This window comes from Choloepus didactylus, chromosome 6 (assembly GCF_015220235.1).
Source record: "Choloepus didactylus isolate mChoDid1 chromosome 6, mChoDid1.pri, whole genome shotgun sequence".
Lineage (NCBI taxonomy): Eukaryota > Metazoa > Chordata > Mammalia > Pilosa > Megalonychidae > Choloepus > Choloepus didactylus.
In genome coordinates, this window is record NC_051312.1 from 53,329,764 (window position 1) to 53,344,025 (window position 14,262).

At 36.3% G+C, this 14,262-nt stretch overlaps 1 protein-coding gene across 5 annotated transcripts in view; it reads right to left on the minus strand.

The window, feature by feature from the left end:
- Positions 1 to 418: 418 nt before the first annotated feature.
- Positions 419 to 14,262, minus strand: part of BBOX1 (gamma-butyrobetaine hydroxylase 1) — a 77,336-nt gene continuing 63,492 nt past the window's right edge. For all 5 annotated transcript variants that reach the window (XM_037841035.1, XM_037841036.1, XM_037841034.1 and 2 more), the window contains 3 exons: positions 5,940 to 6,136; positions 2,608 to 2,774; positions 419 to 1,284 (listed from right to left, as the gene is read on the minus strand). In XM_037841035.1, coding sequence (XP_037696963.1) covers positions 1,124 to 1,284; positions 2,608 to 2,774; positions 5,940 to 6,136 — 525 coding nt within the window. In that variant the 3' untranslated portion in view covers positions 419 to 1,123. The remainder of the gene's footprint in view (positions 1,285 to 2,607; positions 2,775 to 5,939; positions 6,137 to 14,262) is intronic.

Below are 14,262 nucleotides of genomic sequence, written 5' to 3' on the forward strand. Positions count from 1 at the left end.
TGGGGAAAAGGCAATGGCTGTGGAGGGAACTGGGGCCAGCAGGTGAGGTTGTCCAGAGGTTGGGTGATGTGTCCAGTGGTGAGTGTTGCCCGCATCTTGGTTCTCCCTTTCCCAGTTGCTCACAGGAGGCAAGGAATGAGGTGAATTGATTCTCAGACAGGTGTAAACAATGCTGGCAGTCCTTGGGAACGTTTATTTTGGCAATAGAACCTTGAGGAGACTGAATTTTCTGTTAATTTGTCATTCTTGTGTATGTTGTCATAATTTAGGTATGAAGGGAGATACTGAGATCACCAGGTTGGTGATGTCTGGACATTTAGGTAACAGAATTCTATAAAAATAGAGTCTGTTTTTAGGCATCCCGAAGGCGTTTGTGCAGACATGAAATATGAGACTCTTCAGGCAACAGAGCTGAAACATGTTTTATTTGAGACAAGTTTTATTTGAAACATAAGTTTGATTTGAAACAAAAAAAATATTTAAAACAAAAGCTTCCTTGAACGAAGTTTTTATTTGATATCAAAACCATTTGTAGTCATTCCGGAAAGTCTCACATATGGACAAAAGAAATTAGACCATATGTGAAATGGAACAGAAGGGATGCTTTATTTGAAAAAGGGAGAGCATGGCTACAACATCTAAAAACTTGGTGATACAATATATATTCTAATGTGGTTAAAAGGGGAATTTTGGGTTGTATATATGTTACTAGAATAAAAATTAAAAAAAAGAAAAAAAGAGGATTTGTAGGACAGAACAGCACAGTGAACCCTAAGGTGAATCATGGACTGCAGTTACTGGTATAATTATAAAAATGTTTTTACATCAATTGCAACAAATTTACCACACTAATGAAAGGTGTTAATAATAGGGTGGTATATGGGAACTCTGTATTTTATGCATGATTGTTCTGTAAACCTACGACTTCTTCAATTAAAAAAGAATAAGTTGATGATGTTGGTGATTGAAAAGAAAAGAATACACTTATGAGAGAGGTTACAGATTCAATGTGAAAGAAATTAATATACAGATGATTTAGATCATGGTCTGTGAAGACAAGTAACATTACCATATCTTACAAAATACACACATTGGAAACTTACTAAAATTATAGATAGTAGATTCAGTTTCCATTCTGGACACTCTGTCTTAAGATACGAAGTCTTGACATTACCACATCCCAGTCTGCATAAGCTCCTTCTAGATGCCGGGTTATATCAGTTCCTGCTTCATAGCTGCGTCGCCCGTGAAGTAAGCGCCAGTTATCAAAAGTAATCACATCACCTAGATAAAAATATTTTTTCTACATGAATAATCATGTATTTAAAGAATTTGTGTAGCTAGAAAATATAACTTGCAAAACCTCGCTGCTACTTGGCTTGCATTAAAAAAGTATGCTTATTTCTTCACATAAAACTTCACATTTTGTTTTTCTCTTCTTTCAGGCCACTGGATGCAAACTGCTTTAGGTCTTATGACATTTAAATTACACAACCTGGTAGTGCTCCTGCAGATGCTTTTATAATTGAATTACTTAAAAATTATCTCTATGCAAACCTCTTGAATTTTTCTTTCTGAATACTTATCTCTTATCTCAAATAATTATTTATCTCAAATAATTGTAAGCATAGTGACATTCTTGGTTTGTCTTCTGTGTTCCCACTACTTTATGCACATTATTTCTAATCCTTACAAGAATCCTGAAAAGAGAGTATTATCTTAGTATTATCTCACCTTTTCATACACAAGAAAACTGAAGTTCTGGGAAGTTGAGGGATTTCCAAAGCTACACAGCTATTAAATGGTAGAGCCTAGATGCCAAGTCCTGTCTTTTTGGATTTTATTCCCACTGTGTTTCCATTTTACTGTGTTGCTTCTCTTAAAATCCATCAGCTGGGGTTGCATAGTGGTACATTTATGGAGCTTTCTAGTATTATTTTATTATGCCAAATGATCAGCATAACAAGTAATCCCAAGTGCAAAGAATCTTCCACTTGGCCAAATCAACACAGAGAGAAATTCTATCTTTTGCTATAGATATCAAAAAGCCTCGAGGTTGATGGCTTTTTACCTTGAGTAGAGATGGTTCAGAAAACAAAAACAAATGCTTTGTGCTCCTTTATTTCAAGTAGCTGAAATAGTCCAAGTATTACTTTTATTTCAATTAGTACTGTCTCTGTCAATAAGCTTAACAAGTAAACCTTACTTATGTCCTTTTGAGTGAGAATCATGGGGATTCTTTTTATTTGTTTACCAGGATAGAAGAATTAAAGCCTCATTGAATTGATCCGCTATCAGGATAGAAAATATAAGACATCAGTCTATCACAAAGTTTGGCTTATAGTTGGTGTTTCAAGTATTCTTTAGGTTGTAAGTTCTCAAATTTTGGTGTGCTTAAGGATCATCTGAGCACCTTGTTAAAAATGAATATTTAAGTCTGGAGAATCAAAATAGCAGGGGTGGGCATCAGGACCCTGCTTATAAAGATTCTGTTGTACGTGTTCCACATAGCATACTTGAGAAAAACTGCCCTAGATAATACTCTAAATCATTAAGGGTGAAGGAGGATCAATCCTTTTAGTTGCTGGAGAAAATGCATTCACTGACCTGGATTCATCTTGAAGGTGTACTTGAACTCTTTGCAGTTCATGAGGTCAACGAACTCCTTCAAGGCAGCATAGAATGGTTGAACGCTTTCAACAGGGACATCAAATATTGTGTCTCTAGTTGCATTATTAAAGTTGATGCGAACCACTTGGCCTTTATCATCTATCCTAGTTTAAGAGAAAATTTTAACAATATAATTCATTAACAATCCATTTACATTTCTAAGGGCCGATTCCTCTTGGAAGGTATTTCTGAAACACAGTCTTAAATAATCCAAACACAGATACAGAAGATAGAAATGTTACTTGTGTTACAATATATTCATTCATTTAGCATGTGTCTTTTGAAATCTTACTGTTAGAACTGTGAGGGTTTAACTTAATTTAAAACAAATGTTACTGAGAGATTCAAGTTAAACAATTAGAATTTTATGCTTAGTGAAATCATTCATTCATTGTTGCTTAAAAAGTAGCTTTTATTCATTAAAATCCTTTTATGTTACAGGGTTATAGTTGAATCACTTTATGTGTTTCATCTAGTGGGGTTCTAAATATGATTTTATTGGGGATATAAGATGGGAAGAAAGTTCTGTTCTTCATGAAGTTTGAAAACCACTGCTTTAATTCTATCCCTAGTTTACAGATGGGCAACTGTGGCACTGAGAAATAAAGAGACTAGTGTGGGTTACTTTCTATCCATCTTCCTTTCTACTACTTCTTTAGAGTAAAGCCTTCTAGAATGTTCATACTGTGTCTCCTTCCCAGAACTCTACATAGAAGCTGGACATAGCACATGGTTAATAAATACTTGCTGGAAATGCAGCTATATATTTTTTAGTATCTTGGGAGAACACCAAGGTCTTTTTAGTACCCCAGGAGATACTAATGTCGTGATCTCCATACTCTGTCTTAGAATATGGATCATGATCATGACAAGGTAAGATAATACAGCTTTTGGTGTAAGAAAAAATGCCATCATTTCTGAGTTTAAGTTATGGTGGTTATAATTAGCAAAGCATGGGCATTGCCCAGACACAGAGAGGCAAAAGAAGAAGAAAATGGCTTTATAGCTTATTAGGAAGGTAGATCTTCAGCCAGTCCTAAAGTATCAACCAACTTTATCTTTTCTTTAGGTAGAAGGAGGAGGGATGCATGCAAACAGAAGGTAGGAAAGGATGGTTGCAAAGTGCTGGGGATTACTCCAGGGAACAGTGTCTCTGGGGGTGGAACTGGGAGCCAAAAGCAGACTGGGAACAGAGCTTGAGGTTTCAGAACAAACAGATTTTCATGTGTGCCAGGGATTGGGGACCCTGATTTGGGATTTAGGTTACTCTTAGCTGACCAGTCACACAAAGCAAGTCATTATGAAAAAGTCAAGGTACAGGAGGAAGTCTGGGATTGAGGTATACAAACAGTGGCTATCAGGGTCTCTGAGCTCAGATTAAAGTTAAACCCTCTGAACTGATGACAGTTGTAATGGCAAACCCCAAGAGTTGGTGATTAGCAAACTATTGATATAAGTTATTGAACTTCATCAACTTATAAGTTATTAAACTTATTGTTTACTTATTGGATAGTGATTGAAAACTACCTATTGAACCTACACCAGGAAATAACATGAAAAGAAAGAGCAGATTCTCCAAAAGGTTCTTGAAGTCTTAAAACCTAAATTTGCATATATTGACAAGAATACAAATATGACTGAATAGGTAAAGAATTAATAAGTGTCCCTTCCTTTCCTTCACCATTTCCACACAGATAGAGAGTACTTTGGGCCTGCAGGTTTTATTAATAAAGAACTAAAGAGAAGATAAATCAGTAGAAAAGACTGAGGACCTCCAAGATTTAGTGGTAAAAAGGACACTATATGACCTTTCATTTGCCCCTTTAGTGTTCATCTGTTGGTTTCTTGGACAACTTCTGAGGCCATTTTTAATCTTATCTTCAAGTTATAGTCTTATTGCTCCTGACTCATTTTCCTCCTCTTTCTCTGCCAAATGTTCCATCTATATGAAAATTATACCCTCTATGTAGTCCTCCGTGTTACTGACAAGGATGTTATGACATTGGAACTTACTGGGGGTCTTCTGTACATGCTATCCTGACAACCTGTTTCATTTTTCACTAAGACCATAGCTCAATGATTTGAAAGAGTATGCTAGTTATGAGCTATCCATTTTATAGTTCATGTGTGTATCTGTGCACATCAGTGAAATTAACTTTGTGATTAATAAATATAAGGGAAATCATAAGTGTGGGTTCCCTAGAACATTGCATTAAGCTTTCATTTCCAAGACAAATATGTAGCAATATACAGAAAAAATGAGCAACTGTTTTTTGTGTAACAGTGTAACATGGTCCCTGCCTCCTTTCAACTGGAGTTTACTTTCTATTTGGGAAGCTAAGACACAATTTCATTATTTAGCATCTTCAGCAATGATGTGAGAGAAATGGAAGGCATGTTTCACTATAAGGTCTAGCACAAACATTATTTTGAGGACTCAAGATGTTCTGTACAAGGAATATATGAATTTTGTTGGCTTAGCATGTCTTTCTGGAGACATCTTATTTTGTTCTCAGTCCATGTGGCTAACTGGGGTTGACCTTGCTCCAGAGATCCAGAAACGCACATGTGATCCAGGCATGGAAAATCAGAATTCTCCAACCCCCTGGCCATGGTGATTGCTTCAAGGATGGACTTGGACAAAACTTAGGTAGCGAGTCATCTAACTTTGCTGGAGATACTGGGAAATAATTGTTTTTCTTGTGCTGTGATTACCAGCTCTGAGGACAATGTAAACTTGGAGCTTCTCCTGACCAACCTTGAGAATGAAGACAACACAGGATGGCAAAGCTAAGAGAAGAAGGGAAAAAGAGACCCATTTCAGGAACCTTATTTTTCTCTGTTCTATGACATGTGTAGTATGCTACCATACATGAAGGGATTATTCAATAAATGTTGCCTGATCTAATATCGAGAGAGAGAGAGAGAGAGGAGACCAATTTCAGATGACATTATTTAACTCCTGGATCTACCTAATTTGACTTATATTCTTCCATTTCTTTTACAACTATGTAAAAGTTGAATTTTAAAAATGAAGTGTATATAAAATCTTAGGTGCTTGTCTTATATTGATAGAGATCAGAGATTTATTGTAATTTGATACAGAATTGTTTTATGGTAAAATTTTTTCTCTTTTATTCTACAATTAAACAGTTAATAAAAAATAAATCTCGGGTTAATTGAAACTTGCTGCTTCTTAAGCTTTAGATTAATGAAGCTTTGGATGTCAACTGTCTTATTGCCATAAGCAATTTATAAATAATGCTTACTCTATAATTTTGTGTTTGGATTGAACAGAGAAATCACAATAATCCTCTCCGATGTCTGTAAAGTCCACAAAGGTAGAGGACAGAATCTGGAATGCCCGAGGATTTTTTTCCTTGAGTTTTCGGCATACGTTAAACCCATCTACGATTTCTGAATCACCCCCAGAGACTGTTTGCTTTATGCAGTGCAGAAGCTGAACCTGTAAAAAGAAATGGAAAAATATGTTTTAAAATGCTATGTACTTAAATTTTTTGACGCTGTGTTAAAGAAAGATTCAAAAAAGATACAAACGAACTCAAATCAACACACCTTTTATATCTGTCTCTTTTGTGTCAGCAGAGAAAGGGGTTGGGGAGAAAAAAAGAGCTTAAAATCAGTACTTTATAGTTCAAACATATTACCTTCGAAGACATGGGCCCAGGCATGACAATGTTCATTACTAAATAAAAGGCACAGATTATAAGAGCTGTAGAGAGTGAACACTCGATACTTGAGGATTTAGGGAAGGCTTTACAGAAGAGGTGGAATTTAAGCTGAGCAAAGGAGTATAGATCAGATTAGGGAAATGCGGAATAGAATGGGGGAGCAAATCAAGTGACAGTGATGATGGGTGTGCAAAAATGGGAATAAAAATGTTTGGCTGCAGCAGAAGTTCACACATGTGAATCATAGATCAGGTTGGAGAGCCAGTTTTGGGTCTCATCATGCTAGATCTTTGTTATGGGTTGAATCATGTCCCCCCAAAAGATATGTTGAAGTCTCGACCTCAGTTACTTGTGAATGTGACCTTATTTGGAAAGAGGGTCTTTGCAGATGCAGTCAAGTAAAGATGAGATCCTACTGAATCAGGGTGGGCATTAATCCAGTATGGCTGGTGTCCTTATAAAAAGAGTAGAAGAGACACACAGGGGAAAAAGCCTTGTGAAGACTGAAGCAGACACTGGAGTTTTGCAGCTATAAAACATGGAATGCCAAGGATTGCCAGTCACCATCAGGAAGAAGCAAAGAAGGATTCTTCCCTTGAGCCTATTTACACATTGATTTCAGATTTCCTACCTCCAGAGCTGTGAGAGGATACATTTCTGTTGTTTTAAGCCACTAATTTTCTGATAATTTGCTTTGAAAGCCCTAGGAAACTAACATAGGCTTGGATGTCAGGTGAAGTCTTTTGGACTCTCCTGTGTACACAGGGAATTTGTTGACAGCTTTTGAATATGGAAGTAAAGTAGTCACGGCAGCGACTGAAGAATATTAATTAATCCAGTGGTATTACATAGGCTGGATTATGTGTGTGTGTGTGTGTGTGTGTGTGTGTGTGCTGGAGGATTAGTAAGAAAGTAACTACTTGAGAGGTGTTAGGATAAGAAGGAAATGAGGTAGAGTAGTGAGACCTTGGGAAGGAGAAATCAACAAGATAGTCAGCACTAATTCTTTTTGAAGATTTTTGGAAAATGTTTAACATTATTCCATTTTGAAAAAGCAAACAAAATAAAATTTTAAAAATATTCTTCCAAGTGGAATTTATTTTCATTGATTATGTGACTTCTTTTGGTAAGTCAGGTGGGTAGTTTTGAATACCAAAATTTAGATGCTGATTTTTTCAGCTTGAAGAAATGAACACTACTAAGCTGTAAAACTTCATTATTACTGAGTGAAACAAAAATAAGAGCCAATGTTTGACTGAGTTTTTCTTGAATGGAAGAGGCAAATATGATTAAATTACACAGACAAGAGGGATGTCAATTTGAGTGGAAAAAATGTGATACATTTAGCTCAGTTGTCACCCATAGATGATCTAGAACAATGCTGTCCACTAGGCCTTTCTACAATGATGGAAATGTTCTATATTGTCCAATCTAGTAACAAGCCATGTATGGCTATTTTGCACTTGAAATGTGACCAATATGACAGAGGAACTGAATTTTAAATTTTATTTATTCTTTTTATTTTGAAATAATTTCAAACTTACAGGACAGTTGCAAAAATAATATAAACTTCATACAGAGAACTCCAACAAATCCCTATTCCCCCCAGATACCTGGATCCACCAATTTGATAATTTTGCCACCTTTGCTGTATCATTCTATCATTCTATCTATCTATCATCTATTTATCTATCATCATCATCTATTTATTTTCTGAACATTTGAGAGCAAGTTGCATACTTTATACTCCTTGAACATATAATACTTCCATGTATATTTCCTATGAACAAGGATATTCATTTATGAAATCATGTTAAGTGCATTTGTCAAGTTCAAGAAATTTAATGTTGATATAAAGCTTGCATTCTGAATTCCATTTTTTGTATGTCCCAATAATACACTTTTGAGCCATTTATCCTCCATTTTTAGATCCCATCCAGTATCATGTATTGCATTTAATTGTCATAATCTCTTTAGTTTCTCTTTCATTTTCTTTTTGATTGAAGGACCATAATGTAAATCTTCCCATCTCAACCACTCCTAGGTATATCATTCAGAGAGATAATCACTTTTACAATGTTGTAGTATCCTCACTACCATCCATTACTATCACTTTCTCTTCACTCCAAACAGATACCCTCAACTCATTTTGCATTAATTCCTCATTGTTCCTGCCCCCCACTCCTAGTAAACTGTACTCAACTTTCTGTCTCCATGATTTTTTATATTCTAATATTTTCTTTGTAGTTACCGTGGGGCTTATAATTAACATCCTAAATCTATAACATTCTCATTCGCTTTGATACCAGCTTAACTTCAATGGTATACACAAACCATGTTCCTATACTCCTCTGTCATCCACCTTTATGAGGTTCTTCTCACAAATTATATGTTTACACATTATGAGTTCAAAACCACTGGTTTATCATTACATTTTATGCATTTGCCTTTTAGTTCTTGTGGGAAGTAAAAAGTAGAGTTACAAATTAAAAAAATACAATGGTATTGACATTTGTATCTACCCACGCCATTACCCTCACTGGAGATCCTTATTTCTTTATGTGACTTTAATCTACTGTCTTTTGCCCTTTCCTTTCAACCTGAAGAACTCTCTTCAGCATCTCTTGTTGGGTCAGTCTGGTAGTGATGAACTTGCTGAGCTTTTGTTTATCTGGAATGTCTTAATCGCTCCCTCATTTTTGAAAGACAGTGTTCCTGGATACAGAATTCCTGGTTGGCAATTTTTTACTTTCAGCGCTTTAAATATATCTTCCAACTGTCATCTTGTCTCCATGGTTTCTGATGAGAAATTGGCACTTAATATTATTGAGGCTCCCTTATATGTGACATGTTGCTTCTCTCTTGCCGCTTTCAGAATTCTATCTTTATCATTCAACGGTTTGATTTTAACATGGCATGGCATAGGTCTATTTGTGTTTTTCCTGATAGGAGTTCTTTGAACATCTTGGAAATGTATATTCATGTCTTTTGTTAAATTTGGGAAGTTTTCTGCCATTATTTCTTTGAATATTCTTTCTGTCCCTTTCTCTCTTTCTTCTCCTTCTGAGACTCCCACAATATGTATATTGGTGTGCTTGATGTTGTCCCACAAAGTTCCTCAGATTCTGTTGACTTTTCTTCATTATTTCCTCCTTCTGTTTCTCAGACTGGATGATTTCAATGGTTTTATATTCAAGTTCACTGATTCTTTCTTCTGCCAGCTCCAGTCAGCTGTTGAGCCCCTCTAGGGAATTTTTAGTTTCTGTTACTATGGTCTGCATCTCCATTTGGTTCCTTGTCATAATTTCTACCTCTCTGTTAATATTATCTTTGTGTCCATCTATCATTTTTCTATTTCTTTTAGTTTTTGTCCATGTTTTCTTTTAGCTCTTTGAGCACATTTAGGAACATTCTAAAAAATCTTTTTCTAGTATGTTCCAGGTCTGGTCCTCACTGATGGTTTGTAAGGCTTTAATTATCTCCTATGCTTGGGCCATTTCTTTCTATTTCTTTGTTGAAACCTGGATGTTTTGATATTTCAATGAGTTATTGCTGAAATTTAGAATCTGTGGCATCTGTTCCCTAAGCTTTTATCTAGCTAGTGTTATGACTGACTTTTCCTTGAATTCCAGGAGCTGGCAAAGAAAGAGGAGAAAGTGGAGGAGGAAGAAGAGGAAAAACAAGAAAACACCTTTCCCATTCTTTACACATTGACCTGTGCAAGTGATTTAGGGCTTACCCATACAAGGAATTTAGAGAATAGCTCCAGGTCAAAGCTCGGGGCCTCTCTGACTCTTTCAGTGCTTGCCTCTTGTCTTGGCCTGTGCCTATGACCCTAGGAATTCCTCTTTTATATGGATATGAATGTTCCCTCTTCCTGAGGAAACAATCTCATCACTGTCCTGGGCACGGCACTGTATGGCCTACAGCTGGCAATCTATTATCCAAGGAATGTGACGTGACTGCTTTCCCAGAGCATTCTGTAGGAGAGCTTGGTGAGCTGCCTTCTACATACAGGACATGTTCCGGGACAGCAAGCCCTTCAGGTCACCACCAGACGGACTGGGCCAGACAACAGGCTTTCAGTACATACATGAGGGTTCTCTGCTCCCTCTGTAACCTGGACCAGGGACCTGCAGTGGTGGGGGTGGGAGAAAGGGCCAGGCAGGGTGCCAGGAGAAAAGTGGCCTTTTTCTTGATTCAGTGCTCTCCCTGTTGCTGCAATCCTTTATTTTCTGGAGCTTCTTGCTGGTTATTCAAAGCTTCTGTAGAGGTGAGGACCCCTGGAATGTCTCACCACCCCCCAAACCCACCCCCCTGCCCATCTTGATCAGGGCAAGCCCTCTATTTATTGTTAATTAATTTAAATTCAAATTTTAGTAGCCATTCTGATTAGTAGCTACCATATTGTATAGTGCATGCCTAGAACACAAATCTTGCCTCTTCCACAAACCACCCAGGTTCTCCCAATTTTTATAATTTTATACATACTTATAATTAAGCTATTAATTGTGCCATGTACATTTGTTAACTCCTCACAATTCTGAGATTGAGAGGAAATTGAGACTTAGAGAGAAATCAGCTAATACATGGTAAAGCTGGTATTCGAATCCTGGTCTATTTGCCTCAAAATCTACATATAATAAGTTCCTTTCTTTTCAAGGGAAAAATCCCTTTACAGTCCTCTTAGTAATTTAGTATTGTATGTTATGTGTATATGTGCTTTGTAATTATAGAGAGGACTTCCAGGCTTATGAGGCCTTATTATCTGATATTAGGAGAGACCTGGTCTAAATTATTAATGGTTCAATTCTTTAAGTTGATGCCATTTTTTACAAGCTCAGAAAAATATGTGCATAATTTCACCAAGTGATTGTAGAAAATTGTCTCAACCCCAGGGCAATGAGGGTAAAGCATCATGATTAAAAAGAGGATGAAATGGGAAAGTTAACTTTAGGTCTACAAATTCCAAAAAGGCAAAATAATAGCATAATCTTATCTTTGGGAGCATTAGAGAGTGTTCTTTAAATCTTTTTAGATTTTTCCATATTGTAGTCACAGAATTTTTGGATGTAAATCTTGGAAAAGATCAACTGATGTCTTTTACACATGGTGTGGCCAAATAAGACCATCTTTTATATCTTTTATATGTTAACACTTTTATTGCAATCTTATGAAAGAGAGAAGATGAAGGAGCCGGGCAGCACTTTCACTGCTAATTCATAGGTAAATATATGCTGTAAATGTATGAAACCAAATTTTATTTCATGTCTGTCACACAAAACCAAAAATATCTCCTTCTAAATGTTGTTTTATGGCAGCATGTAACTTTTGGCCTAGAGATAAACGGTTTGCGAAGTAACATCTGTGTCCCAATTAAGGTGAGTCTTTTAAAGCCTGCTCCACATGAGGAAAGTTGATCCAACTGAACTCTCAACAGGTAACTCATTATCCAGCTCATAGCATCTGTATTGAAAAAAAAATCCATTGGCATTCTGTTTTTATAGAAAAATTCAAACTTTTGTACAAAAAACCCCAAGTAATTCAAACTGGAAACTTGAACCATAACACAAACAGGTGCCCACAATCTAACTATTCTTTACTAGAATCTAGACTTTTCAAGAATCATCTTTTATTAAAATATCTCCTACCAAGTTATTTAGCTTTGGGTTGTTCATTTGTTGATCAATCAGGTACAACTTTGAGGCATTTCTCTTTGTAGCATACCTGTTAAATTCCTATTATGTGCAAGGTACTGTGTTAAGTCTTGAGATCTAGAGAAGCATAAGATTTGGTTCCTGTCTTTGAAGAGTTTGCAATGTATGACAATGTCCACGGTTAATATCACATTATATAATTATGGTAATTAGAAACGACAACTTGGGACCAATATGGTGTGGTGGAAAAACCAGATGCAAGTCAGGGTTCAAGCCCAGGTTCTTCCTTAAACAGAGGTCACTCTGTGAGAGTATTTAACCTCATTGTGCAGCTTTTTCTAATCTGACCTAGAGACACAACCAATACTGCCTACCTTAAAGGAATGTTAAGAGGGATCAAATAAAGTAATACAAGTAAAAATGCTTTTTAAAATGTATAAGATGCTACAAAAATGTCAAGCATTATATAATATATCAGGAATAATTAGGAAGCCATTTATTCACTTTTCCTTAGACTTTCAATTTTAACTCAGAAACAAAACCTTACTCATGAAAACTAGCTAATAATTTTTAAATTCAGAGAACCTTTGGTTTTCTAGTCTCATTCTTTAAACCTTTTCCATCCCACTTCTTCAACCTATTTTTGGCAGATGAGCTGAGCTGATTAGTTTGGCTTTCAAACCAGGGTTATGGAAAATCTTGGGCCCACATCTAGAACAAATCACATTGTGTGCCTTTTCTCCCCAACCCCGACCCCAAAAGGTGACTATAGGGGTCATTTTGCTGTCATCAGTTAGTTCAAAGAAATCGTGTGGTGTTTTATAATCAACAAAATAATTTAAAACATATGAAGCCAAATACTAGACTGGCTTAGCTAATACTGGCGAGGACCATGGGTAACAACAGGGGTACAGAGAAAACATGATCAGTCAACATGATGAAAAAATTGACTAATTTTGGGTTTTGGCTCATTTCTCATTCATTAACTAGAGAATTGTCCACATTTTCCACTTCAGTTTACTTTTGAAGACACAGATTTCTCTGTGGTTATTTCATTTAGTTCAACTTAGCTTTAAATATAGGGAAATTATATCTTTTAAAAAGTAATTCCCTGACCATTTGTTGGCTAGTTTAAAAAAATAATAATTTTGTAAAAATTTGACTAGTTCAGCAAGATGAAAATTTTATAAAAATGTGTGGAAATTGTCCCCCCAGAAATTTTTCTAGGAGATTGTTCCACACCGAGAACAAGAATCTGATGGATGGGGTAGGAGATGGTTTGCAAAAATTATCACAGTTGTTTTCCGCTTTGTTCTCATACATGCTTACAATGTGTCTTTGCACTTTTTCCTATCAGAGGTGGAATCTGCTTCCAGATCTCTTGAATCTGGGCTATCTTTGTGACTTGCTTTGAGCAATAAAATGCATCAGGAGTGGCAGTGTGAGTAGTCTCTGCCTACAGAGGCCTTGCATGCTTTGGCTCACTCTCTGGAAGCTCTGCCAGCTGCATATGTGTAAGCCTGGGCTGGCCTGCTGGAGGACGAAGACCACATAGAGCAGATACGTGCTGTCCAGCTGCTATCAGCCTAAATAAAACCTACCAGTCCCCAGCTGGACCAGCAGCAGGTATATGACCCCAGAGAGTAAGAACTGGCCAGCCAAACCCAGTCCAAAATTGCAAAAGAGAAATGAGCTAAGCACATGGTTGTTGTTTTAAGCCAATAAATTATGAAGTGGGTTTTTATGCCTCCATAACTAAGTGATAGACAATAACTAACTCTACATTGTGTTTCCTAACTCCATTTTCTCTTTTACCTTTCTTAGAAGTGCAAAATGATCCCAAGGAATGCTGCTGATGTAAAATTTGTCTTGGCAAATCAAAAAATGCTGAAAATTACTAACTATAGTCCATAGTTTGCATTAGTTGTATTTTTTTCTCATATTCCACCCTATTATTAACATCTTGTAATAATGACATATATTTGTTCTAGCTCATGAACGAACACTCTTATATTTTTACTATTAACCACAGTCATCATCCACAACAGGGTTCACTATGTTATACATTCCTGTGTATTATAGTTAACAGAAATATTCAAATATTCTTTCATCAATTATAACAAAGATACTATACCAGTGCTAAGTTTCAATATTAGGGAGTATAAGGGGTATGGAGTTTTCTTTTTGGAGCAAAGCGTTCTCAAATTTGTTGTGGTGATGAATGCACAACTCTGTGATTACGC